Source organism: Aotus nancymaae, unplaced genomic scaffold, assembly GCF_030222135.1.
Source record: "Aotus nancymaae isolate 86718 unplaced genomic scaffold, 86718_ANA_hifiasm-v0.15.2.pri h1tg000009l, whole genome shotgun sequence".
Taxonomy (NCBI): Eukaryota; Metazoa; Chordata; class Mammalia; order Primates; family Aotidae; genus Aotus; species Aotus nancymaae.
The window spans coordinates 10,629,596-10,657,089 of record NW_026988420.1 but is presented as its reverse complement, the minus strand read 5'-3'; the positions used below and the strand labels follow the sequence as shown (position 1 = coordinate 10,657,089).

The following is a 27,494-nucleotide window of genomic DNA, read 5'->3' as shown; positions in this document are numbered from 1 at the left end:
GAGTTAGGTATAAAACTGCCTGTGTGTATGTGTTGGTGAGGGAGGGTGCCCATAGCTTTCTAGAAAAGTTCATGAATTTCCCCTCTCCAAAAAAATGTTAGAATCATGAATCATTCTTGAAGCCTAGGACACTAACCTGATCTCAAAGATTTGAGTACTTTACTCCCAAACTGTCACTGGTATGTCAAGTTTTTTCCAGAGTATTTGTTGGTTTAATATGAAATTCTATCATGTGACTAATTTTTAATTGAATAATGTGGAGACTGCAGCTCTTAATGTTATTAGTGTCTTCCAACTTTACTCAGGTTTGATTTATTTATGCAGTGTTGATCAAAACCTGAATACTACTCATTTATGCGGAGAAAAAACCTTTTGGATTTTTTACTCTACTTTCAGAAAATATAGCAATTTCCCATAATGTTTTTTAAAATAAACTTTCCACAACGTACTTTTTATAGAAAATAGTAAAATACAGTAGTTCTACCCCCCTTATCCTCAGGGAATACATTCCAAGACCCCCAGTAGATGCCAGAAATGGCAGATAGTACTGAACCCTGTATATACTATGCATGAATTTCTTTTTCCTTATTCATAATTTCATCTATAGAAGATTCCTTCTTCTTGTAGATTTTTGCAACCTCAGCATCTAGTTTTTCTTCTTTCCTTAAGAACTTTCATATTTTCACTCAATGGAAGCACTTTATGACTTTCTTTTTTTTTTTTTTGGCACATTCAAATTGGCAGCATTACTCCTTTTTGTACTTTGGGGCCATTATTAAGTAACATAAGGGTTACTCAAACTGCATAAATACTGTTATTGCCAAACTGCAAGTCAGTCTGATAACTGAGATGGCTACAAAGTGATTAATGAGCAGGGAGTGCATGCAGTGTATATTTGCTAGACAAAGGGACGATTCATGTGCAAGCTGGGATAGAGTGGAATGACAGGAGATTTCACTGTGCAACTCAAAACTGTGTGCAATTTAAAACATGAATTGTTTATTTCTGGAACTTTTCATTAGTATTTTTCTGTGGTTGACCAGGGAAAGCAAAACAGCAGTTAACCAGGGACTACTGTAGTGAGAACCCAACAAACTAATTTTTTTCCCGTAAATTGTTTAGGAGAGATGCAAATCAAAGGGAAATTAAGTTTATTTTAGGCATTTAGTCAGAAAGATATTCCTAACCTATTATGTCTAGATAATCCTAAATTGAGTATTTATTTACAATAATGTTTTGGTAGATCTGTAATACTTGCTTTTATCGGTGTATATTAGTATATATTATTTATACATTTGCATGCTAAATCAGGAAAGTAAGCCAATACATTAGTAGTATTTTAGGAACAAGGGTTTAAACATAAAATCTTCTTGGATAATAATCAGGAAAAAATCGTCTAACAATTGCATGTAGCTCATTCTGCCAGATATTTTGGTTTCAGTATGATTTTATTGACAGTTGATATGTTTTTATCATAATGCTAGGTTGTAGGACTTTGTGGTCAAATGAGAAAGTGCTCAGAGCATAGCTAATTACAAAAAAAATAAATCATTCCAACACAATTACTTGAATGTGGAAATCTGCTTATTACTTGACAGTAGCTGTTTCAGGTTGTTCTTGTATTGTTAAAAAGAAATACCTGGGACAAGATAACTTATAAAAAAAAAGAAGTTTAATTGGCTCATGGTTCTGCAGGCTGTACAAACATGGCTCCAGCATCTGTTTCTGGTGGAGCCTCAGGAAGCTTACTAGGAGGACGTGTGCTGAAGTAAAATGTTAATTCATTTATTCATCCAACAGTTAGTACATGTTAGTACCTGTTCTAAATCTGGTATTGCAGCAGTGAGCAAAAATATTTCCAAAAGCTTTGTTAGTACAAGTAGAATAATATGGTGGTGGTGGTGGTGTGTGTGTGTGTATGTGTATAAAATAGTGTTTCCAAATATGTGGGTTTTGTAATATAACCAAACATGATTACATTGCAGACTGAGTTTATGAAAGGGTTGTGTTAAGAATGAAATCATTTTATAAACATCAAAACAACTCATTCACAACAGATAAAAAAGAAGTCTTTCACATTTAGTCAAATGAACTAAGTCTTGGACTCTCTTCAGTAGGGGTAATGTTGGGAAAATTTGTTGAATTCAGAAGAGAACTCATATATAGAGAGGGTTTATAACCTTAAATAATTGTACTTTTAGCTCTTGTCCAACATGCTTTGCAAAATTGGAGACTTGAGGAAGGCTGTTCTCAAGTGTTTTCAGAGAGGTTTTTGGTAGCAGCTGGTAGTTGGGAAGTTTAGTCCTGTTCCAGTAATTGATTCAGTCAAATATGCATAATATGGAGTCAATTCAGTAAAAAATGTAGGGCTGTGTTATTATAATGATATTAATAAAATAGCCCCCACCCTTTGCTATCAAAATCCATCCTAATCTGGCTGGTTTGGTGCCAGCCAGGTGGTGGCATATTTTTTTCACTGACAGTTAAATGACCACTGGAAGAATTTTGGGCCCTGTGACTGGATGGGACTTCCAGGCCATTGGTGGGGATTTCAGAAATCTCCCTTGTTTGGCACCCAGTGACCTGATCTGAGGAGGTATTATGTCTGGGAAATGCAGATCAGGGACTTCTTCACCTTCCTCTTCCAAAACTGGATCGCCTACTATTTCTTGGCCTGGTTTGGTCTTCTGGTTCATATTCTTGCCACCCTACCCTATCCCCAGCAGAAAGTAGTAACTTTAACTGGTTCTACCAAGCAGAAGGAGCCAGTTGTCTTCTGGCAGTGTGTGTTATTTCTGGGTTTTATTGTATTCGAAATATTGATTCTCTTGCTCTTGGATCTTAAAAACAATCTACATGTGTGTGGCAGGAATACCAGCTATTTGTCTTTTTCTAACCCTTGATCACGTTGGTGGTACAGTTTTTAGTTCAAACCAAGTTGTTGAATAAGTCTATGTAAGGCTCTTATCTTGAACCACATTTCATAAAAGTTGTATTAATTGTTAAATTATTCTGGATTTCAATAGCATTAAAGGATGGGTTAATTTAAGGGTTGTCTTCAACATTTTTTATTCTTAAATTGAAATTTTTGAAATTACAGTTGTCCCTTGAACAATGAATGAGGAGATCAACCCCCTGTGTAGCTGAAAATCCTTGTATAACTTTTGACTCCCCCCCGAACTTAACTACTAATAGCCCACTGTTAACTGGAAACTTTACTGATAACATAAACGTTAGATTAACACATATTTTGCATGTAATTTGCATTATATACTGTATTCTTATAACAAAGTAAACTAGATAAAAGAAAATGTTAAGGAAATCATAAAGAAGGGAAAATACATTTACTATTCATTAAGTGGAAGTGGATCATTATAAAGGTCTACCCTTTGAAAAGGAGGCTAGGAGAGGTGCAAAAAGGAGGGGTTGTTCTTGCTGTCTCAAGGCTGGCAGAGGCAGAAGAAAACTCACATATGGGCCCATGCAGTTCAGACCTGTGTTGTTCAAGAGTCAACTGTACTTCACTGCTGCATGCAAAAATGAAATCTGACCAAAATTACTAGTACTTCAGTGAAGATTTTCTTGTATTATCTAGAACTTACATGAGGTTTTTTGTTTTTTTTTTTTAAATCAAATCTGTTTTACAAGTATCATCATGTATTTATGGAGGAGTGATCTTTTAAAAGATTCCCATAGACAAGTGTCCTCCTAGTTCTGTAGATTGTTCAATGATTCCCTTTCCAGGGAGTATTTACCCTGCTGAAAAAGAATAGCAAGCTACTAGGTGTAAAACAAATCACACAAAAGTATTTTCATTTCTCATCTTACAGGTTTATTTAGACAAGTAAGACCTTGTTATATTTTAAATGGCACTTACCTGCCTAACGCTCCAGTGCTTTGTCTCAAGCTTAGAATCTAGACTTTTACTGTGACCTGTGGCCCATATCTGGCTCTGCCTACTTTCTGATTCTCTCTCATGAGACTCTGTTCTCTTATAAATTATGGTTCCACTTGGCTTCTTTCTATTCTTATACATCAAGATCCCTCCTGGCTCCTTTGTGCTTGTTGATCCTAAAGCTCCCCCCTCAGATCTTTAGCACTTGACTCAAGTATCTTCCAGTAAAGGTTCTTTCCTTACCAAGCAGCCTAAAGTAGTCACTCTGACATACTTTGTGTTTTGTGATCAAGGGTTACAAAAAGACAAATGCTGGTATTTGTGCCACACATATGTAGATTGTTTTTAAGCTCCAAGAGTAAAAAGCACATACTTATTGTGGTTTTTTTGGACCCAACAGTTCTATTTTGTTGTCCTTTTTCATTTGCTTTGTCATTGTTGATTTGCTCCCTAGATCAGAGCCTCTGTTACTAGACAGACTGGTTTCCAGTCCTCCCTCAATGTATTAGTCAAGGTTTTCCAGAGAAACTGAACCAATAGAAAATGTGTCTAGAATGAGATTTACTTAAGGAATTGGCTCATACATTTATGGAGGCAATAAAGCCCTACAATATGGCTGCAAGCTGGAAACCCAGGAAAGCTGGTGGTGTAGTTCAGAAGCGTCAGAGGTAGACAGCTGATGGTATGGATTCCAGTCAGGCTCTAAGGCCTGAAAACGAAGGGCAGATCAATGTCCAGCTCAAGCAGTCAGGCAAACAGAGAATGCAGCCTTCCTTCACCTTTTTGTTCTATTCAGGCCCTCAGTGGATTGGATGATACACACATTGATCGGGGCCATCTGCTTTACTCAGTTTACTGATTCAAATGCCAAAGTCTTTTAGGAAGTCCTCACTGACATGCTCAGAAATAACGTTTAGCCAGATATCTGGGCATTTCATGAACCAGTTAACCCATTTGTGCCAGAGGCTGCAAATTTTTTTGTGAAAAATCAGAGCTTGACCATGACCTGGAACAGTAGGATATAAATAATTCCCACAAGCTTAGCTTTCCAATAATGAAACACTAGGCATAAATGGATTAAGTTGACATGTAAAATTAACCATCACATTCAGTTACCTTATTAGATTGTCATAAAGACTGAGTTAATATATGACAAGCACTTAAAATAGTGTCATGCACATAGTAGCAATATATGTGTTACTTGCTATTAATAATGTCATTACTATTATGATGGTAGTAGTTTTGTTTGTTCTCTTCAATTCTGTATCCTCATTGCCAAAAATAATACTTGGAGCTGAGTATGTACTCACTTAATATTTGTTGGATGAATTAAAATGATTTAATAGAATAAATTTCATATGTAAAATAATAAAACCTAAATATTTCTACTTGTGAAATGTGTATTATGTTGTACTTTATCACTGGAAACAGTTGATTTTGGTAGTGCCCATATTACTTTTGTTTTTAAATATATATACATTTTATATTATTTTTTAAAGGTTAAAATATGAATGTTGCATTATGTAAGCATATTTTCATATTTGAGAAATAGAAACCATTTTTTGAGAGAAAAATTGCTGTTACTGTTTTTAAGAAAGTCTGGGGTAAACATATTAGTTTATAGTTGAAATTACTTGCATTTTGAATCAGAGGAGTTTTATTTTTAAATTTCTTAACTTTTCACATTTTTTCCCAAAATGAAATATACCCTGAGTATTCTCATTCCACACCACGTCATGTCCTAATTATAGCAGCACTAAAAAGTGTTTGATTGGAATCTGTCAGACTAAAGATCAACTTTCCCTGTATACAGTAAATCACAATGCTCTTGCTTACATTATACAGATTTTTGTTTTAAGGTATGAAGCTTCTCTTCATTAAATAAACTTTCCTTTTTTATTTGAATTTCATATTTTTTTCCTCAGATAAGAAACCAGTCAATTATAAAGCATAAGACTAATGTGAAGTTACTTTTATTCTAAGTAGAAGTGTACTTTACTATATCTCTATAATAGTCTATAGCCAAAGTAGTATTAATTTTTATCAGATTTCAAGACAGTTTCATTACTTAGAGTCACACCTTTTATGTATGCACAATGGACGTAAGTGAAGGTTGAGTAAGGAGAAAAAAGTTGAAGCCATTACTTGACAACACGTTAGTGTTCTGGCCTTAATATAATAGTTTGATTATCCTAAGTTTGAAGTTTTTCTTCCATGCTGTAGACCCTAAGTTGAATAGGAACATGATTGGACCCTAATGTGTTTTTTAAAGGTAGTATATATAAACTATTTTGTCTTTTTAAGTTTTATGTACTAATCACTCAAGGCTATTGTAGACATTCTTGAAACAATTTTTTTTATTTTTATATTTTTTTTGTATTTTTTTCTTGAAACAATTTTAAATACCCCAGAAATAAACTCAGAAGTAACCAAAATATCAGTTCAGTAGAGAACGATTTTTTAGTTTTTGAAGTTAATGAGAACCACCAAGCGTGGTGGCTCATGCCTATAATCCCCAGCACTTCGGGAGGCTGAGGCAGGATGATTGCTTGAGCCCAGGAGTTCAAGACCAACTGCAGCAACATAATGAGACCTCGTCTCTATAAAAAATAAAATAAATTAGCTGGGTATGGTGGCATGAACCTGTAGTCCCCAGCTGCTCAAGAGATTGAGGTGGGAGGATCACTTGAGCCTAGAAAGCTAAGGGTACAGTGAGCCATGATCATGCCATTATATTCTAGGATGGGTGACGGGGAGACCTTGTCCCCCCAAAAATATAAATAAATTGACTAGAACCTAATGAAATTGAAATTGAAAAGCACCAGATAATACTGACTCTAATTTTTACTCTTGCAGGGATTTTTCTGTTCAGTAGGATGCATTTAAATGGGCATTGATCATAAATAGTTTTCCACATCTGGCCAAGACCCATTGAGTATTTCCACTCATACTATCTGTTAAGTTAATAAATTTCTATTTAGAGTCAATTAAATTTTAGTGGCTTATGACTATTTTTTTTATATTAGAAAGGAATCACTATTTTATTAAAACCATAAAGCTTTAATCAAGAAAACTTGATTTTTAGGTGAGTGTAGTGGTCTAGTTAGCTGACTTTTTATTTCAGTCAACAGTTATCCAAAAGGCATTTTTATTTGCCCAAATTATTTTCTGCAGATTCTTTCTAATATATTAGATCACTTTCCTGACTTAGTAACATTTAGTTTATAGATTGAAATCTTTTTTTGATAAAAGGTTTACTAAGGCATCATTTATAAACAACATAGTTTAAGGTAGTGGTTCTCAACTGAGTGTGATTTTGCCTCGTAGAGGACATTTGGCATTGTCTGGAGTAATTTTTTATTGTCATAACTTGGAATAGGAGGGATGCTATTGGCATCTAGTGAGTTGAGGACAGGGATGCTGTTAAACATCCTATATATAGTGTACAAGACACTCCCCCTCCTCCAAAGAGTTACCTAGTACAAAATGTCAGTAGTGCTAGGGTTGAGACACTGGTTTAGAATCAGTAATGATTTGTGCCATCATTGCACATCCAAAAAAAAATTTATCATAGGCACTGAAGATAATTTCAGAAGTACTTTGACTAAAAAAAGTCAGAATTTTTAAAAATAAGCTTTTAGCTCTTGAGCTGATTGCTTTGAAGAATATTTATCTGGGCATCTAGAAGGTTATTTTTAAACATTATTTCCTGCTGCTTCTTAGTTATTGCACAAAAGTGTGGACAGGACCCAGGCATGATAGCCTCTCGGAGTGATTCAGATGTGTATAATGATTACCACGAGGTTATATGTTGTTTGGTAGCAGTGAAAGAAAATGATTTGAAAGGAATAGAGGAGGCCTTAGTTGAACCAAGAACTATGAACTAGCTCTCAGTTTGTGCTGCCCACAGTGAAGACAGATTATTTAAGTTAAAGACAGTATATATTTTGTTATTCTTTCCTTAACTGTAGGATTCTTTCATAATCCTAAATGTCAACCCAAGCTGCGTGGATTTTTTTTGTTTGCCTTAGCTGATGCTAGCTCCCATTTTTCCCTAGCCTTGAATTTACAGGCATTCTCACAGCCACTTTCTATCTAGATCTCAGTAATATGTTTTGCCGTAGTTTGTGGGTTTTCTCCTTCCAAGTACTTGTTCACACTGTCAGAGATTATCAGAGTGAATTCCATGCTTTAAGTTAGGATAGATGGTGTATGTTGGAAAATGCAATGTACTTTGACACCAAAGCCTGGGAGAAAAGCAATGTGTATCTCTTCTTGAACTGTTGACTTAAAATTAAGTCACGTCTTTAAAAAGTGACCTACTTACAATTTTGTAGCATTGTGAATTAAAATTTATCCCAGAGTTGTTATCTATACTTTTAGCTTTGACTTTTACATTCGCTTTTTTGTTTTTAAAGATTTTCCTTTGGCTAGAAGTGAAGCTCTTGAATACATTTTTTATTGTTATCATTTTCCCTTATAGATCTACTTCCCCAGCAGGACAGCATCATTCTCCTATATCTTCTAGACATCACTCATCTTCCTCACAATCGGGATCATCTATTCAAAGACATTCTCCTTCTCCTCGTCGAAAAAGAACTCCTTCACCATCTTATCAGCGGACACTAACTCCACCTTTACGACGGTCTGCCTCTCCTTATCCTTCACATTCTTTGTCTTCTCCTCAGAGAAAGCAGAGTCCTCCAAGACATCGCTCTCCAATGCGAGAGAAAGGGAGACATGATCATGAACGAACTTCACAGTCTCATGATCGACGTCATGAGAGGAGGGAAGGTGTGTACTGTACTTTGATTTTTTTAAATTAAAAAATTGGACATCCAGCTTTATTGTTATAATAAGAGATGGAGGAGGACAAGTCTTCTGTAACACTTAGACTAGAATTCTTGAAGGCAATAGGAGATGCTTAACAGCAATGGTAACGTAAGCTGTCAAGTATATACATGAGTTGGTATTTACAGGTATGCTAAGTTGGTGCTTTCTTTAGTTAAGATGTTCTGCTGAGTATAGTAATCTCTAGTTGTAGAAATTTTTGGCCATCTGTTTCTTAGAGCATCTTTTCTGTTTGCTTAGTTAATGTCTTTTGAAAACAAGGAAATGAAGGGAAGAAAAGCAACAAATCAGGGAGTATAGTTTGAAAGCATCAGAAGTGTTTTGATAAAGGAATGAGAGCTCGGGGGAATTTCAGAAGGTCATTGCAAACCAAGTCATCAGATTTCTAGGTCATAATAAAGAAGTAAGCAAAGCAGCTTTCCTTGCTAGGTCCCTGAGAATTAAGTTAACTTTGGATTTGCTACTCCCTATTCAAGCTGAGATTTTATTGCTACCTGGCAATAAAGCCTGTTTAATGGCTCTCATCTCTTTCTATACTTCTTATCTAAGTTTTTTGTCTTTGTAGATTTAACTTATGTCTGTTTTCTAAGTTCTCCTGTTTTCATTTTTAACACAGTGAGTACTTGGGAAATGCTCACTTGCAAAAACATTTCTATTTAATATACATTTTAAGTACCTCTCTGTGAGTGTAGTACAGCAGTCTCCTATGAAACGTGTTGAATTTAGTATTTTCTTCCTATCTACAGTGCAAGCAATAATTTATAGGGGTCTTTTATTCAAGAAAATGGCAGATGAGAATGATATTCAAGAAAATAGGTAGAGACTGGAAAAATCACCTATTTGATAGATTTTTTTTTTTTTATATGTATGATTTTGATACTAGGTCAGCACAGCAGTATTTATGGAACATTGGTAAGATGGGAAAATTCTCTTATATTGTACCTTTCTGTAAATTGTAATCAGATATTTAACAACTAGAGTTGACCAGGAATAATACATATTTAATGACTACTTATTGAATGAAAACTCCATTATTATTATTAAACACACTAATGAAGGGAAAATAATATACAATTGAGTCTCATAGAAATGCTTGTGTTAAGAGGGGATTGCGTTACAAGAAGAATCCTTCTGATAACAAACCGTATGTGTTTTAAGTTCTTTGTAAGGAAGATGTCTGTTTAACTTTCCATACAGGAGATTTAGCAGGCAGTTGCTCCTCTCTATGTAGATGTCACTTTTTGAAATAAGGATAATTTCAGTGGAAGGATAGGGAGGTAGGTAAAGTACAAAATACAGTACCTAGACATATTTGTAAAGACAGATGGGCACATCATGAGTAAGATCTGGCACTAAGTGAACACGTTTTCAGGCACAGTTGGTATTGGGGGAGGAGTAGAAGTGAAAGGAGCAGAAAGGGATTGAGATATATCAGATCTTTGCCTCTTGCTTTTGTCCTTAAGCAGCATTTGTGGATATGGATATATGGACAAAGGAATTGGTGGGGGAGATTGGTTATTGATGAGGGTCTAAGGGCCTTGTGTATACAAGATGTTTGGGCCCATGAAAAAATCTGTGGGCCTAGCCACCAGGGACAAAGAGAAAAGGAGTTAAACTTAGAATGTATTAGGCATGAGGCTGTTAGAGCTGCCAAAATAACCTCAGACTGGGGCAATTCCAGAGTGTAAGAGCAACTTGCAGAAGAATCTGATAAAAAGAGCAGCGTTTATTCTTTGGGGTTCTCTTGTTAATTCTTTGGCTTCCTATCAGATTTATTATAATTAATTTATGCCCTTTCTAAATATATGTAAAGAGTGGTTTCTAATCTTTGCAAATTATGGGGTTGACTAAGCCATCTAAGCTTTAGGCCTCTATTTCTTTATAATAAAATGACATGGTTGGTTTAGATAATCAGTGTGGTTCATTCCAGCTTTTTAAAAGTGAGGTTTTTTTTTTTTCTATGAAATTCTTTTTCATTTGTTTGTTTGTTTTAAAGAGAGAAAGTCTCATCTTACTATGTTGCCCAGGCTGAACTCAAACTCCTGGGCATAAGCGATCTTGTTACCTCAGCCTCCCAAGTAGCTGGCACTGTAGGTACATGCCACCACACCCAGCTAGAAAAATGCTCTAAGTGGAGAAAGCTTTAAAGACTTGCATACATGAGTGTTATACCATTAGACAGCGCAGGAAAAGAGAGTGAATAACAGTATCTCTTAACCAGCTAGCTTACTAACCATAGGTTACCCTCTAGTACTGAAGTACCTTTGAGGAGGTCACATATTGTCTAGGCTAGCCTAGCCTAATAGTTGATAGAAGAAATTAAAGTAACTGAAGTGTCTCTGTCAAGAGACACTAAAAGTGGCTAAAAGTGGTATCAAAAGACAGTAAAAGTGGTATCTAAAAGTGGCTTCTGAAAAGTAAGCCATCAGTGATAGGAGATCAACTTGTTTCAGCTGTTTAGGATCTGTAAGTATAAGTAAGTTGGGGCAGAGGAAATTCGTGTTCAGAGTTTATTCAATGAACAATGTGGTTATCAAGTGTTAATTATCTGTGGGATTTTAGCTTCTTATTTATTTATTTTTTTGCAAAGAACATGAATTGTCATTGTAATAAAATTTTTAAAGTTCTATATTCATATGTTATCTAGTTTCCTAAAACTTTATAAAAGCAATTACAGTCGATTTCCAAAATTGCATTACAGAGACTAGGGGCAAACGAGACAGAGAAAAGGACTCAAGAGAAGAACGAGAGTATGAACAGGATCAGAGCTCTTCTAGAGACCACAGAGATGACAGAGAACCTCGAGATGGTCGGGATCGGAGAGATGCCAGAGATACTAGGGAGCGAAGGGAACTAAGAGACTCCAGAGACATTCGGGATTCAAGGGAGATGAGGGATTATAGCAGAGATGCCAAAGAGAACCGTGATCCCAGAGATTCTCGGTCCACTCGTGATGCCCACGACTACAGGGACCGTGAAGGTCGAGATACTCATCGAAAGGAGGAGACATATCCAGAAGAATCCCGGAGTTATGGCCGAAACCATTTGAGAGAAGAAAGTTCTCGTAATGAAATAAGGAATGAGTCCAGAAATGAGTCTCGAAGTGAAATTAGGAATGACCGAATGGGCAGAAGTAGGGGGAGAGTTCCTGAGTTACCTGAAAAGGGTAAGGTTTTTGACTTGTCAGTGAACCGTATCTTATATGCTCATATAGAAAGTATAAAATCTCCTAAGATTTCTAATGTGTTATTTCTTACATTTGTTAACATTTCATCACAGTAATTTTTAATTAATTGAACTTGCAATCTTCCTTATAAATTCCTAATTGGAATTACTACTTAAAATAGCAAAAGATAAATGGAGCTTGAGCTAGACCCCCTGATTTAATTATATCCAGTCATGCCTATCATCTTGATTGATGTGGAACACTAAGAAAATCAGTACTAGACAAAAAAGTAGAATCACAAGGAAGTTAATTTCTATTAAATAGGTATAAATACGATAAAAATGTTCATTAAATTAAAGTAGAATTAAAGTGGTGCGTTTTCAAAATTGTTGGCATCAGAAATGACTGGTTTGTGTATTCTTTAGTATTTGTACTTGCTTCAGACCCTGTCAATCTGTCATTATCTTGAGCCATTTTTCTTTTCATAAAAAGCATTTGCCATCACCCAAGTGACTTAAATATATTTGTAACTATTTCCAAACTGCTGACATTTAATTATCATGACCTCTCTTTTCCTCCACCCACTGTTGTCCCCTTTCCCCAAACACTACTGCAGAACTTTGATCACTTTTATTCTTTCCATTGGTCTGTTGGTCAATCCTAGGTCAGTATTACAGCTTCATATTTGTCTTGAGGGTCTTTAGCTTCTTTGGAGCTGTCTTGTCTTTTCTTGACCCATTACTTTTTCATATCAATTTTGGAAAACAGTTTTTAATTTCATAAAAAAGTACTGGATTTTTATTTCTAATGCATCAACTTAATCACTTTATAATATTTCTCATTAATATTTTTTACATTTTTTTCCTTGGTATCCTCTATTTTTGTTGCCATTGTAAATAGTACTTTTACATTTTGTAAGTTAAAATTTTTTTTTAAATTATGCATTTACCTGGTTCAAAATTTTGAATATATAAAAGGATATATAATGAAAAGCCTCCCTCGTACCCTGACCCTTCTTTTGCCAACTTTGTATGTATTCTTTCCAAAAAACATTTTACACAAGCAAATATATATTCATTTGTTTTCCTCTCTGGTTTTACAAAAATAACTTTTAAATACACTAAAAAAACTATGTACTGTTCTATATCTTACTGTTTTCAACTAGAAAAAATATTTTTCATATCTTTCTTTGTAGTAAACAGCTATTTTCTTCTCTTGGCAAATGTTGTCTATTGTGGAATATACCATAAAGTCAGCAAGTGCTGCATTACTGGGTATATTGGTTTTTCAGTCTTAACAGTGCTTTAGTGAATAACTGTGTACATATGTCACTAAATGGTATCTTCTAAAACATTGCATTTTCTAATACTTTGTTGGTAAGTGGAAATGGTAATTGGCATTTGTATATTAATCTTACATTTAAATGATGTTGCTGTATTTTCTTGATCTAATTAGAATCTCTTAACAAATGTTTCTAGGAACAGACTGGGCTCTTCTGTTTTGATTACTAATTTTCTGTCAATAACCTGCTGAGCATCTTTATCAATACAAATATAAGTAGAATGGGCTTTGCTTTGTTTTGGATTTTAAAGGATTGTTGCTGGCATTTTATTACTAAGTATGGAGTTCGTAGATTTTTTGCAAATACTTTTTATTGTGTTAAGGATTAAGTTCCCGCCTCCCATTTTAGTTGTCAGAAAATATTCTGTTGAAAGTCAGTTCTTTGGGATGTGTATTTGTTAACTCTTATTTTGTGGCTCAGTGGCCTGTTTTTATAAGTGTGTTGCATATGCTTTCAAGGGAGTTGCATTTGTAATGGTTGAATGCAAAGCGTTTCTCTAAGATACAGTTTGTTTAACTACACTTTCAAATCTGCATGTAATTTTTTGTAGTCTACTTGTTCTGTCATTACAGAGAACCGAGTTAAATACCACTATCATTGTGGAATTTGTGCATTTGTTGATTTCTTCTTATAGTTTAATTATTTTTTGATTTGAATGTTTTGAGACTTTGCTCTTAGGTACACATAAGGTGAGCTATTTATTTCTTTATTCATTATAAAAAGACTCTTCAGCCCAGGTTTAGGTTGAATTGATCTGAACTTGATCTGAAATGCTCCAAAATCTAAAACTTTTCTAATCTGAAATGCTCCAAAATCTAAAATTTTTTAATTTTTTTTATTTTTACTATAGCTCCTAGCAACTCTGATAAAATCCAGATGTTTTGAGAGCTGACATAACCCTCAGAGGAAGTGCTCATTGGAGCATTTTGGATTTCCAATTTTCAAATTAGGGATGCTGAACCAATATAATGCAAATATTCCAAAATCCAAAACACTCATCCCAAGCATTTCAGATAAAGGATATTCAGCCTGTATTTGTCTTGAAGATTGTTTTGCTGGCAGCTGTCTTTTGGTTAATATTTGTTTGATATATCTTTTTCCTTCCTTTCCAGCTTTCTTTATTCTTTTTTTTAAAATGTGACTCTAAATAACATAGAGTTTTAGACACATTAAATCTCTTCCTTGTATCTTCTTTCATTCTTTCAAATTTTTCATCTCTTTATCTCTGTTTTGCCTCTGGGTCATATTCTCAGGCTTATTTTATACTTTACCAATTTTTTCTTAGCTTCATCGAATCTGTTGTTTAACCCATTTGGTCCTAGATGTTATATGTAGCCTTTTTGTAGTCTTTAAAAATGTTTTAAATTTTCTCTTCCTGGTCTTTAGTTGTTAAAATATTTTTCACAGCTATTTTGATTATTAAAATACCCTATTATAGTAGAATCATGCTGTAATTCTTTTAGGTCTCAAAAGCCTGTTACATTTATATTCTTTATGTTTTCATTTGTTTTTTAAATCTTGAGGAAGTGCTTTCTGATTCTGGCTTTGGGTGGGTTAGTTTTTCATATGTTCTTTTAAGTTTGGAGTGAACTCATCTTCATCAAAATTTATCTATGGTAATTCTGTGAGGTTGAGGGCAAGGCCTCCAGAGTTCTGTTTTTGTTTTTGCCTGGTATTCCTAAATTATTACAGCCTCAGTACTGCTTCTTTCTCTACTCCTAACCCTCCCTGTTCAAAAAAAGTCTTTTTAAATTTCATTTTGTTTTCAAGTAATTAGGAATTCACAGGAGATGGAACATAAATGTACAGGGAGACTATTTTTATCCTTCTTCCAACTTCTCCAATATTAACATCTTACCTATAGCATAGTATCAAAACCAATCAACTAACATTGGTACAATCCATAGAGTTTATTTGGATTTCACCAGTGTGCATACACTTCGATATGTGCCTATATGTAGCTTTATGCAGTTTTGTCATATGTGTAACCCATTTCCATAGTCAAGATACTCATCTGTAATGTCCAAAGATTCTCTTGTATTACCGCTTTATAGCCACAACCCTTCCCTGACCCCCGGTCCCGACCCCTAGCAACTGCTTATGTGCCATTTATCCTGTAATTGTTTCATAAATGGAATAATGCTTTATGTATCCTGTGAGATTGGCTTTTTCACTCAGCATAACTTATTTGGGGCTCATCCAAGTTGTTGCATATATCAACCATTTATTTTTATTGCTGAGTAATATTCCATGGCATGCATGTACTAATTTATCTGTCCACCCATTGAAAGACAGTAGTGTACTTTGCAGTTTTTGGTTATTATGATCAAAGCCACTGTGAACATTTGTTTCCCACATCTGTTAATGAAAATTTTCACATACAGTTTAATGTTGTCATTAACTTTGGTGTTCTGTGTTAGAATGTTTTCACCGCAAACTGTATTTAAGCAATAATTTATACCCATTTTTTTCTTTCATTATATTTCTGTGAATTAGATATGAAGAAATAGTTTTTATTTTTTGTTTTTTTTGGGGGGCAGGTTAATTTTAATGAGTCTTATTATTTTATGATTTTATTGTATGATTTTTGTAGAGATAGGGAAAACTGGGACTTGGTCTACTCAAGTCAGTCATTGGACACCTTGGGTGTTCTGAACCGTTGCTTGGTACTCTTTTCAGGAGTGATTACCACACTTTGGAATTTTAAATATATATATTAGCAGTCTTTAGGAGGAAAGATTGAGACTGATGAAATTTGTTGAATAAAGTGTATGTGCTAAACATTTGTGTGAATATCCTTTGTTTAGGAAGTCGAGGCTCAAGAGGTTCTCAAATTGATAGTCACAGTAGTAATAGCAACTATCATGACAGCTGGGAAACTCGAAGTAGCTATCCTGAAAGAGACAGATATCCTGAAAGAGACAACAGAGATCAAGCAAGGGATTCTTCCTTTGAGAGAAGACATGGAGAGCGAGACCGTCGTGACAACAGAGAAAGAGGTTTGTCAAACAATTTTATTAAATAGTGAACAACGTCAATTGGGAGAATCGTTTTTTACTTTTTAATGTAAAATATATTTTAAGACTTTTGCTTGATGACATACTTGAAACTATTACATATATTTATATAATCTTTGTTCACATGGTTTAGGAGGAATTATGTTAATAGTTAGTAACCAGTACCTACTGGCAACAAAGTGCAAAAACTGGGTGCCCTGCTGTGTGTCTCTCATCTTAACCAAATAGCTTCTAAACCTTTAAAGAATGTAGATGGTTCTGTTCCAGGCATTTCTGATTCAGGAAATACCTAAACCTTCTCATCTGAGTATCCTGGCTGCTCACTCATTCACTATGATCAGTAGAATTTTATAAAGACTGCCAGAAAGAAGCAATTAAAAAATAGATGATAAGACTGGGGATTGTTTAAAGAAATATTTTATTTGTATCCTATCCTGAGAATATATGATATTTGCTTTAGAAAATTTTACATTCTAATATGTCTTAAGCTACAACTTTTTCTGTTCATCTATCAGATCTCTTAAGTCAATTTTGAAGCAAGATTACTAGGAAGCACTTAAAAAGGGTTGTAAATACTTTGTTTGGCAAGCTTTTATTTCTGTACTTATTAGGACCTTTAAACATTTAAAATTTTATGGAGGTCTTACTAACCTTGGCTGAAGTAAGGTTCACTATAATGCTGAGATTAATACAGCTTGAAACTTGATGGCCCAGAGAATTGAATATTGATACTTTGCTGTGGGCTGAATCAAAGCGATAATATTATATCTTGATTGGTTAGTGTGAAGAATAAAGTTTCTAAGACATCATCTACTTTTGGGAACATAGATAGGATTAGAAGCAGCAGAATTGATTGGTTTGAGTTCGTTAAGGTAAGCCTAATGCATTTTGGTTAAAAGATGTGTAGAATTTCCTTAGTTACAGATAGGGCTGGAGTTTCTATGTCCTGTGTTGATAGCTGAAATTATTTCTTCCCTAGCACTTTTAGAACTTACACATCCTGGTGATTCTTTTCTAAAATCTCTTTTTTCCTTTTTTTCTATTTTCATATCCTTGCTTAGATTTTTCTCATCTCATGCCTGAATTCAATAGTAACATTTGGTTTCAGTCTTATGGTTAGTTCAACCACATGTGCTGATCTTTTGCTAGGTGCCAAGAACTTTGAGAGTTGTTTTACATATATTCTGACTTAATCTTTACAATACCCTTGTAAGTGTAGGTATGATAAAATAATTCATGTTTTCACAATTTTGGGGGTTAGATCTAAGAGAAGTAAGGTTACAGTATTACAGAGAAATGGGTTCCAGATCTGGAATTCAAACTTAGGTCTTCTGAGTAAAAGTTCAGTTCCCTATTTTAATTTTACTGTAACTACTTCAATAATTATCAGATGTATGATTGAAATAAAAAAATATATTTTGGAGGTTAATGATTTTTTTTTCCTTTGAGACCGAGTTTCGCTCTTGTTGCCCAAGCTGGAGTGCAATGGGACGATCTCAGCTCACTGCAACCTCCACCCCATGGGTTCAAGTGATTGTCCTGCCTTAGCCTCCCGAGTAGCTGGGATTACAGGCACATGCCACCATGCCTGGCTAATTTTTTGTATTTTTGGTAGAAATAGGGTTTTACCATGTTAGCCAGGCTAGTCTCTAGCTCCTGACCTCAGGTGATCTGCCTGCCCTGGTCTCCCTAAGTGCTGAAATTACAGGTATGAACCACCATGCCTGGCTAGTATTTTACAAATATTAGTTGAATACCCATGCTAGGCACTTTGCTAGGCACTTGAGGTACAGTAATTCTTGTGCTTGTAGAATTTAATAGGAGAGGGAAGAACTCCCCACCCAAAAAATAAAAATGTGGTAAATGCTACTACTCTATAAAGTTCTGTGAGAAGACAAAGGAACAAACACAGTTCTGAGCAGTTCCAAGAAAGCTGCCTAAAGAAATAACATCTGAATTAGGGCCTGAAGTATAAAAGGGAACTGCAGAAGGAGCACTTACAGGGAGAGGGTGCAGCACGTACAGACACCAGGACTGAAAGAAACATGTACTTTGAAGTAGTAAGGAATTATGTTACGAGATTAGAGTATGCTATAATTGGCAAGGTAGAAAAGAAGCCAGGGAAAAGGACTGATGAAAGACTATAGGTCAGGTAGTAAATGACCTAAGTTTAGGCTAGTCAGGCTAAAAATTTTAATTTAATTGCCTTTCACTGCCTACAAGATAACTGCTTTTAAGCAGTTGGAAGAAATAATTTTCATCAAAAAACATATTAAGAATGTTGACAAGGATACTAATTAGTTACAATATTGATGACATAAGCTTCTAAGCAGACCTGATTAAGGTCTGAGTTAATAACTGTAGATATGGAGACAAAAAAAGAATAAATATTTTAGAAGTGAAACTTGGATATGATGAGACTTAGACAACTCAGAGATTATCAGCTTTAATGAATCGGTATGTCGTTTATTAAAATAAGGAAATATGAAAGTAGAAGCACATCTTTGAATAACGCATTTTGGGGGAAGATAGTTTAGACATATTAAAGTGTTCTTATATTCTTTCCATTTTCCTTTGAAGAAAGTAGCATTGTTATTTTGGTTGAGAAAATAAAATATATCTCCCATAAAACCATGTCTGAATAGTCTATTTGCTGATATTGCTGTAATTAGAAATTTGAAGTATGATTTACTATAAGTTACGGTATTGAATTTGTTTCAGATTGTCTTGTAATGTTATGATGTTGGTATGACTTCTCCAAACTAGGAATTCAGACAATATAAAAGATGGTTATATAGTATTCTAGGAATCCAAAGTATGGTACAGAAGAACCACTTCAAATTTAAGCTGGTTTCAGCAAAAGTAAAAGGGTTTAAGAAAACTGATTTCTAATGCATCTACCATCTCTGTGACATTGGCAGGTCAACTCTGGACCATAATTTCTGTTTTTAAAAAGAAAGGGGGAGAAGCAACTGTGTAGGATTTCATTTTGATTTAGTTTTAAAATGCTATGATCGTTTGTATCTGGGTCTATAACCTCTAAAATAGTAAACATAGATAATTCTTGTCTTTTTAATCAGTGATTAGGAAGGGAAACCCAAAATACTATCTTGAACCCTTCCTGGAAACATCCTAAAATTATTCTGCTTAATGAGTTGATGTTAGATGTTCCACTTACTAACCTGTTGGCCATATTGTAGTATGATCTTTATCGAACAACCAGTAGATATAGTATGTAAATGGAAACATCACAGTAGCCTAGATCAGACCACAGTAGTTGTTTTCAAAAATGGCTGTCTCTTTGAAACAGTTCATTCCATCCTCTTGTACATTTTTTTATCCCAGACTAATTTTCTGCTCAATTGGGTATTTGGGCAGCATGCATTCATTTACTTTGTGTTTATGTGATTTGTGTGTACATGGAAAAAATTTATATAAAATGTGATGAGGTTATCAGTTAACATTTTAAGAAAACAGCTCTTCATCTGAGTAATCAGTTATATAATTAAGCAAGTCTTTTAATTTATTAGTAATTGGTTATTAATTACAAATATACATCACTAATATGAAACACTTTTTACATTTATTTCAAGATTGCTAGACATCAGTACTCTGAATATTATATAGTTCATGATAAGAGATTGATATTGCAGCAACAAATTCTGACATATGTTTTGTTCTACTATATTTTCCTCACATAATACCTGCACTTTGATGTGTATATATTTTGGCCTGAAATTAGAGGTGTGACTTACGAGGGAAATTTTTTTTTTCCTTCAGCTCCTATGTTCTACACCTCCTGCTGCCCCTATCCTTTGCCACCAGTGTTCTCAGGTCCTGCTGGGGGGACAGAGAAGATCAGAGGTGAAGGGTAGAGATGGCAGAAAGTGGGGTTGGAGCAGTGGGCTGGAGGTAGGGTAGGGAGCATGCAGAGAAAGATCAAAGATGGATCAGCGGGAGGGGGGAAGGGGGTTGATGGGGAGCAGGAAACATGGTAGTTAGAGGGCAAATAAAAATTATCTTTAAAAAATTTAAGGTCTAGGGGTGATTATTACTTGGATGATTAAGTTAAAATTAAATAAGCTACTTGGTTTGTGATTTGTTGCCAGTGTGACCCTATACACAGATAAAATTTTAAGATTTACCATGCTGTCTTACCAATTAATCACTGACAAAACTTGATTTTCATTGTAGATCAAAGACCAAGCTCACCAATTCGACATCAGGGAAGGAATGACGAGCTTGAGCGTGATGAAAGAAGAGAGGAACGAAGAGTAGACAGAGTGGATGATAGAAGAGATGAAAGGACTAGAGAGAGAGATCGGGAACGAGAACGAGACAGGGAGCGGGAGAGAGAGAGGGAACGTGAACGGGATCGGGAAAGAGAAAAAGAGAGAGAACTAGAAAGAGAGCGTGCTAGGGAACGGGAGAGAGAAAGAGAAAAAGAGAGAGATCGTGAAAGGGATAGAGACCGAGACCATGATCGAGAGCGGGAAAGAGAGAGGGAGCGAGACAGGGAAAAAGAGCGGGAGCGAGAAAGAGAAGAAAGAGAGAGGGAGAGAGAGCGAGAACGGGAGAGAGAGCGAGAGCGAGAACGGGAACGAGAAAGAGCTAGAGAAAGGGATAAAGAACGAGAGCGCCAAAGGGATTGGGAAGACAAAGACAAAGGACGAGATGACCGCAGGGAAAAGCGAGAGGAGATCCGAGAAGATAGGAATCCAAGAGATGGACATGATGAAAGAAAATCAAAGTAAGAATAATTGCCCATCAGTTGTTAATAACGCATTGCATTTCAGGAAAGAATTCAAAGTTTTATTTAATGCTTTTCATTGTACTCTTAATTTCCTGTTTTTTTCCTCTGTATATTTTCCTGTTTTTCAAATGTATTATATATATTCAGTGTTTAAAGTTTTTTTAACCAGCACTTTGGGAAGCCAAGGTGGGCAGATCCCTTGAGGCCAGGAGTTTGAGACCAGCCTGGGCAACATTGCAAAACTCTGTCTGTACAAAAATTAGCCAGAGATGATTGGCACGTGCCTGTAGTCCCAGCTACTTGGGAGGCTGAGATGGGAGGATTGTTTGAACCTAGGAGGCAGAGGTTGCAGTGAGCCAAGATTGTCTCATTGAATTCCAGCCTGCTTGGAAACCTTGTCTCAAAAACAAACAAACAAACAAACAAAAAAAACCACAAGTTTTTTCAGTTGTTAGAAAAAATAATTTTTAAATTAAGACAGAAATCAGTGAACTTGTATCCCATCACATCTCCTAGACTTGTCACCAGGGGATATCACCTGTGCCATTCTGATGATCCTTCATGAGTTTTATGTGCTTGCAGTTATGGAGTCACTGCCCCCAGGCCACAGGAGGCCTTCACAATGTCTTAGAACTGAGGGAATCCTTGTAATCACTGCATGGTTCCAAGATGAGAGAAAAGGAAGTGTTTTCTCTTGTGCTGTGGAGTAGTTCTTTGGGGTCAAAAGATGTGTTCTTGGTATCTCATATATCTGAGGGCATTTCCCCCACCCCACCGCCTTTTAACCAAAAAAGAACTTACTTGCTCAAGTATCTAGAAAGTTGGAGGTTAGCTTTTGCTTGTTCCAATGTGGCTATATCCAGATTCTCAAACAAAGCATTAGCAATTTCCGTCTCTCCAGTTTCCCTGTGTTATTAGTTTCAGTCTCAGAAAGGTTTTCTCAGAATGGTGGCTAAGATGGCCCCAGGGTTGTCCCTGTCAGCTTAGCAGTCTTCTCTGTGTTGGGGCTCTCATTAGTTGAGGAGGAGATAGTAATGGACTAAGCTGATCACGGTGTTAATGGAATTTGAAACTCTGATTGGTCAGTTTTGAAGTTCTATGGGCACAAAACCAAACTTTAATTAGAGTTAACTGCTTTTTTGTCTCCAACCGGGATAAACACTATTGCTTACCTTGCAAAAACAAACAGAAAATAATTTATATATCTTCAATTTTCTTTAATCCGCAGCCGTTGTATTCTATAGTACACCCTATGGCTTACTTTCCTCTTCCCTCTCCTTAACATTTTGAAAAATCTTACCTTAACATAAACTTTAGAGATACCTTTTTTAACACATGGAGGCACACATACATATTATTCCCCACACCCCACTTTTCTGACCTCTTTATTTTCTAAGATTAAAATTCTGAAATCTTTGTTATTTGCCTTTTATTCAGTCCTATGCTTTCATTAATACAGATTGAGCATCCCAAATCCCAAAAATTCAAAATTTGAAATGCTCCAAAATCTAAAGCTTTTTGAACACTGACATGACACTCAAAGGCGATGCTCATTGGAACATTTCAGGTTTTCAGATAAAGGATGCACAACCAGTAAGTACAATGCAAATTTTCAAAACCCAGAGCATTTCAGATAAGTGATACTCAACCTGTATTTTTTTCATGCTTCTGATCTCTGCTTATAATAGCAAAAGTTTTTCTGATTTTTCATGGTTAGACAATCTAAGAGTTGACAATGACCCCAGAAATTTAGGAGTTGAATAACTCTGTAACAGAAACTAGTTACGTGAGATTAATATCTTAATCTTTCATTAACTGTATTGTCATCTCAGTAGTTCAATTTCTCCAGCACTTTTTTTAACTGCTGTTATGTAGGTTTACTGAATAGCCATCTTTATTGTACTCTAATTGTGTTTATTTCCTTGAAAGAACTTTACTTTTTTCATGTTTTAAATTTTCCCTTTATTCTAGTGTATCAGTTATCTCTTGCTGTATAACATACCACCACACAAGTTAGTAGCTTAAAACAACCATCTATTTGTTTATGATTCTGTGGATTAGTGATTTTGCCTGGGCTCAACGGAGTGGTTTTTCTTATGGTCTCAATTGGAGTATCTCATGTATCAACATTCCATCTGACAGTGCAGCTGGGCCTGGAGGCCCAGGATTGTCTCACTCGTGTGTCTGGCAATTAGGGCATCTTGTTTCTCCTCCACTTGACTTCCTGGCCTTCAGTAGTCTAAACTTGGCTTTGCATGTAATGGTAGAAACATAACAAGAGGACAGAAGCTGAAGCGGCAAGGCCTCCTGAACCCTCTTCACATTTGCACAGTGACACTTTCACCACATTCTCTTGTCATAGCAAGTCATTAGGCCACTTAGATAGGAAAAATGGGGAAATAGACCAGCTATTGATGGGAGAGGGGCTTTGGATAGTAGTACACAAGCTTGGGCCTGTGAGTTATCATATTACACCTGGGGCTGTCTCCACATGGTTACTCATCTATATAAAGGAGCTATCCAGGATATACACGTACTGCAGTATGTTTTTACTTTGTTTTTATTTCAGTAGCTTTTGGGGTACAAGAAGTTTTCGGTTACCTGGGTGAATTCTGAGATTTGAGTGCACCTGTCACCTGCACATTATACCCAACATGTGGTTTTTTATCCCTCACTCAGCTCACACCCTCCCACTTCTGAGTCTCCAAAGCCCGTTATTATCACTCCTTTGCATACTCATAGCTTAGCTCTCGCAAGTGAGAACAAGTTGCTGCAAAAGACATTATTTTGTTCCTTTTTATGGCTGAGTAGTATTCTGTGGTTCCATGGTGTATATATACTACATTTTCTTTATCCACTCTTTGGCCGATGGGCACTTAGGTTGGTTCTATGTCTTTGTAGTTGTGAATTTTGCATATAATAACTTCTTTGTAAAGTCATAACGACTCTTTTTCGTATAATGACTTCTTTTCCTTTGGGTAGATACCCATTAGTGGGACTGCTGGATCAAACATCTCCTTTTAGTTCTTTAAGGATTCTCCATACTGTTTTTCATAGAGGTTGTACTAATTTATATTCCCACCAGCAGTGTATAAGCATTCCCTTTTCACCACGTCTATGCTAACATCTACTGTTTTTTGACTTTATATGGCCATTTTTGTAGGAGTAAGGTGACATCTCATTATGGTTTTAATTTGAATTTCCTTGATGATTAGTGGTTTTGAGCATTTTTTCATATGTTCGTTGGCTGTTTGTATGTCTTCTTTTGAGAAAGGTCTATTCACGTCCTTTGTCCACTTTTTGATGAGATTATTTATGTTTTTCTTGCTGATTTGTTTGAGTTTCTTATAGATTCTGGATACTTGTCCTTTGTTGGATGTATAGTTTCCAAGTATTTCCTCCCTTTCTATGGCTTGTCTTTATTTATTTTGCTCTGCGAAAGTTTTTTAGTTTAATTAGGTTCCATTTATTTATTTTTGGTTTTGTTGCATTTGCTTTTAGAGTCTTGGTCATGAAGTCTTTGCCTAGGCTAGTGTCCAGAAGAATTTCCCAGCGTTAACTTCTAGAATTTTAATGGTTTCAGGTCTTAGATGTAAGTCTTTGATCCAACTTGAGTTGATTTTTGTTTGAGGTGAGAGACAGGGATCCATTTTCATTCTTTTACATGTGACTTGCCAGATTTCCCACCACCATTTAGTAAATAGGGTGCCCTTCCCCCAGTTATGTTTTGTATGCTTTGTTGAAGATCATTTGGCTTTATTTCTGGGTTTTCTATTCTGTTTCATTGGTATGTGTATACAATATGTTTTTTAACTTTTGACCATAGTATTTGTAAATAAACAATGTTAATTTAAAAAACAGGTGGTCAGATTTTAATGAAAATGTGGGAAAACACTAGAATAATTAAAGTACCCAAGAGATGTAAATTGCTACTCATTTAAAGCTCAACTAAGAAACAAAAAAATATAATCAGCATGAATTATTTTACTAATTTGTTAAGAGGTAAGTGCTTTCTAAGAAGGGGAAAGGAATTGATTTTACAGTGTATCCACAACATATCTGGCACTGGGTTTATGACATAACTAATTTGTTCCTCACTGCAGTTTTATGAGATGGACTCCCATTTCCCACCCATTTTCAGAAGAGAAACTAAAGTTCAGCGACTTCAAGGAACTTACTTAGGGCTGCATGATAACTAATGTAGTTATAAGTTGAACTCATACCTTTTTTACCTCAAAGCCAATATTAGGTTTTCTCATTCAGCTTTGCAGCATAAGGCATTTTTATATCATAAGAATGCAAAATTGCTGAATGCTTATATTAGAGGGTACATTAATAATTTGATTTCTTTGCTACATGTTACCACCTTGCAGTATTTAAATCTGGCAGTTTTCACTTGATTGATTCTACATATGTAATGAAGAAAGAAGAAATGTTGTTGTGTATTTTAAGTTCACAATTCTTAGCAAATGAAGTAAAGAATCTTTATTAAAGACATTGAGTAGCCTTTGTATGCTACACCTCTGACAATATTGCTTTTCTACAATTATATGTTCCAGTTATGGTAAAGAGATTCTAGTAAAAATAAAGAAATCTCTTTTTGCCCTCTAGAATTTTATAAATTGTGTTTGCTTGCCCATTTAGGAAGCGCTATAGAAATGAAGGGAGTCCCAGCCCTAGACAGTCCCCAAAGCGCCGGCGTGAACATTCTCCGGACAGTGATGCCTACAACAGTGGAGATGATAAAAGTAAGCAGATTCCGTTTTCTGTTTCTCTATATTCATATTGATTTGTAACCATGAAACCATCCTTTCATACTTAGTAGGAACTGATGAATTAAGATTTTTAAAAAGTTGTCTTGCTTTGCTGCCTCTAAATGTCTCCTTTTGTGACTAAAGTATGTGTTAGAGTACTGTAATTTTGTATTATTTATAGTAAAGCCATATTTTTAGTATTATCAAAATTACTATCATTTTAAAAGTTTTAGAATGATCTCAATCTCTTGACCTCATGATCCACCCACCTCGGCCTCCCAAAGTGCTGGGATTACAGGCGTGAGGAGAGACTGGCTTATTATTATTTATATGTGCCATGCAGTGTTTATTAACTTGGTGAGAGTGTGATTGCTTTTATCTTTTATATAGATGAAAAACACAGACTCTTGAGTCAAGTTGTACGGCCTCAAGAATCTCGTTCTCTTAGTCCCTCGCACCTCACAGAAGACAGACAGGGTAGATGGAAAGAGGAGGATCGTAAACCAGAAAGGAAAGAGAGTTCAAGGCGCTATGAAGAACAGGAAGTCAAGGAAAAAGTTTCTTCCGTAGATAAACAGAGAGAACAGGCAGAAATCCTGGAAAACTCAAGAATGCGTGCACAGGACATTATAGGACATCACCAGTCCGAAGATCGAGAGACATCTGATCGAGCTCATGATGAAAATAAGAAGAAAGCAAAAATTCAAAAGAAACCGATTAAGAAAAAGAAAGAGGATGATATTGGAATAGAGAGGGGTAACATAGAGACAACATCTGAAGATGGTCAAGTATTTTCACCAAAAAAAGGACAGAAAAAGAAAAGCATTGAAAAAAAACGTAAAAAATCCAAAGGTGATTCTGATATTTCTGATGAAGAAGCAGCCCAGCAAAGTAAGAAGAAAAGAGGCCCACGGACTCCCCCTATAACAGCTAAAGAGGAATTGGTTGAAATTTGCAATGGTAAGAATGGTATTCTAGAGGACCCTCAGAAAAAAGAAGATACAGCATTCAGTGACTGGTCTGATGAGGATGTACCTGACCGTACAGAGGTGACAGAAGAGCATGCTGCCACCACAGCTACTCCTGGTAGTACCCCTTCTCCTCTATCTTCTCTTCTTCCTCCTCCACCACCTGTGGCTACTGCCACTACTGCAACTGCACCTGCAACTCTTGCCACTACTGCTGCTGCCGCCACCTCTTTCGGTACATCTGCCATCACCATTTCCACCTCTGCCACCCCCACCAATACCACCAATAATACTTTTGCCAATGAAGACTCACACAGAAAATGCCACAGAACACGAGTGGAAAAAGTAGAGGCACCTCACCTGACTATAGAAGATGCATCACATCGCAAGCCTGTGGATCAAAAGCGGAGCAGCAGCCTTGGGAGCAATCGGAGTAATCGTAGTCATACGTCTGGTCGTCTGCGCTCCCCATCCAATGATTCTGCCCATCGAAGTGGAGATGATCAAAGTGGTCGAAAGAGAGTACTGCACAGTGGCTCGAGAGATAGAGAAAAAACCAAAAGCCTGGAAATCACAGGAGAGAGAAAATCTAGGATTGATCAGTTAAAGCGTGGAGAACCCAGTCGAAGTACTTCTTCAGGTAATAAAATTGAATTATGATCTAGTCATTGTTTCCTATGTTGGTATATTTTTACATACTTTAATTCTAAAGTAATGCTAAATTGGTTACTTTACATGCCGCCTTAAA

The 27,494-nt window shown here is 35.7% G+C and overlaps 1 protein-coding gene across 6 annotated transcripts in view; it reads left to right on the top strand.

Moving 5' to 3' along the window:
* ZC3H13 (zinc finger CCCH-type containing 13) overlaps positions 1–27,494 on the top strand; it is an 87,970-nt gene that overhangs the window by 48,573 nt on the left and 11,903 nt on the right. For 3 of the 6 annotated variants that reach the window (XM_012465172.2, XM_012465171.2, XM_012465174.3), the window contains exons 9-15: positions 8,379–8,689; positions 11,448–11,912; positions 16,062–16,253; positions 20,052–20,135; positions 20,466–21,021; positions 25,669–25,772; positions 26,169–27,386. In XM_012465172.2, coding sequence (XP_012320595.2) covers positions 8,379–8,689; positions 11,448–11,912; positions 16,062–16,253; positions 20,052–20,135; positions 20,466–21,021; positions 25,669–25,772; positions 26,169–27,386 — 2,930 coding nt within the window. The remainder of the gene's footprint in view (positions 1–8,378; positions 8,690–11,447; positions 11,913–16,061; positions 16,254–20,051; positions 20,136–20,465; positions 21,022–25,668; positions 25,773–26,168; positions 27,387–27,494) is intronic. The other 3 variants (XM_012465176.3, XM_012465175.3, XM_012465173.2) reach the window with 2 other exon arrangements.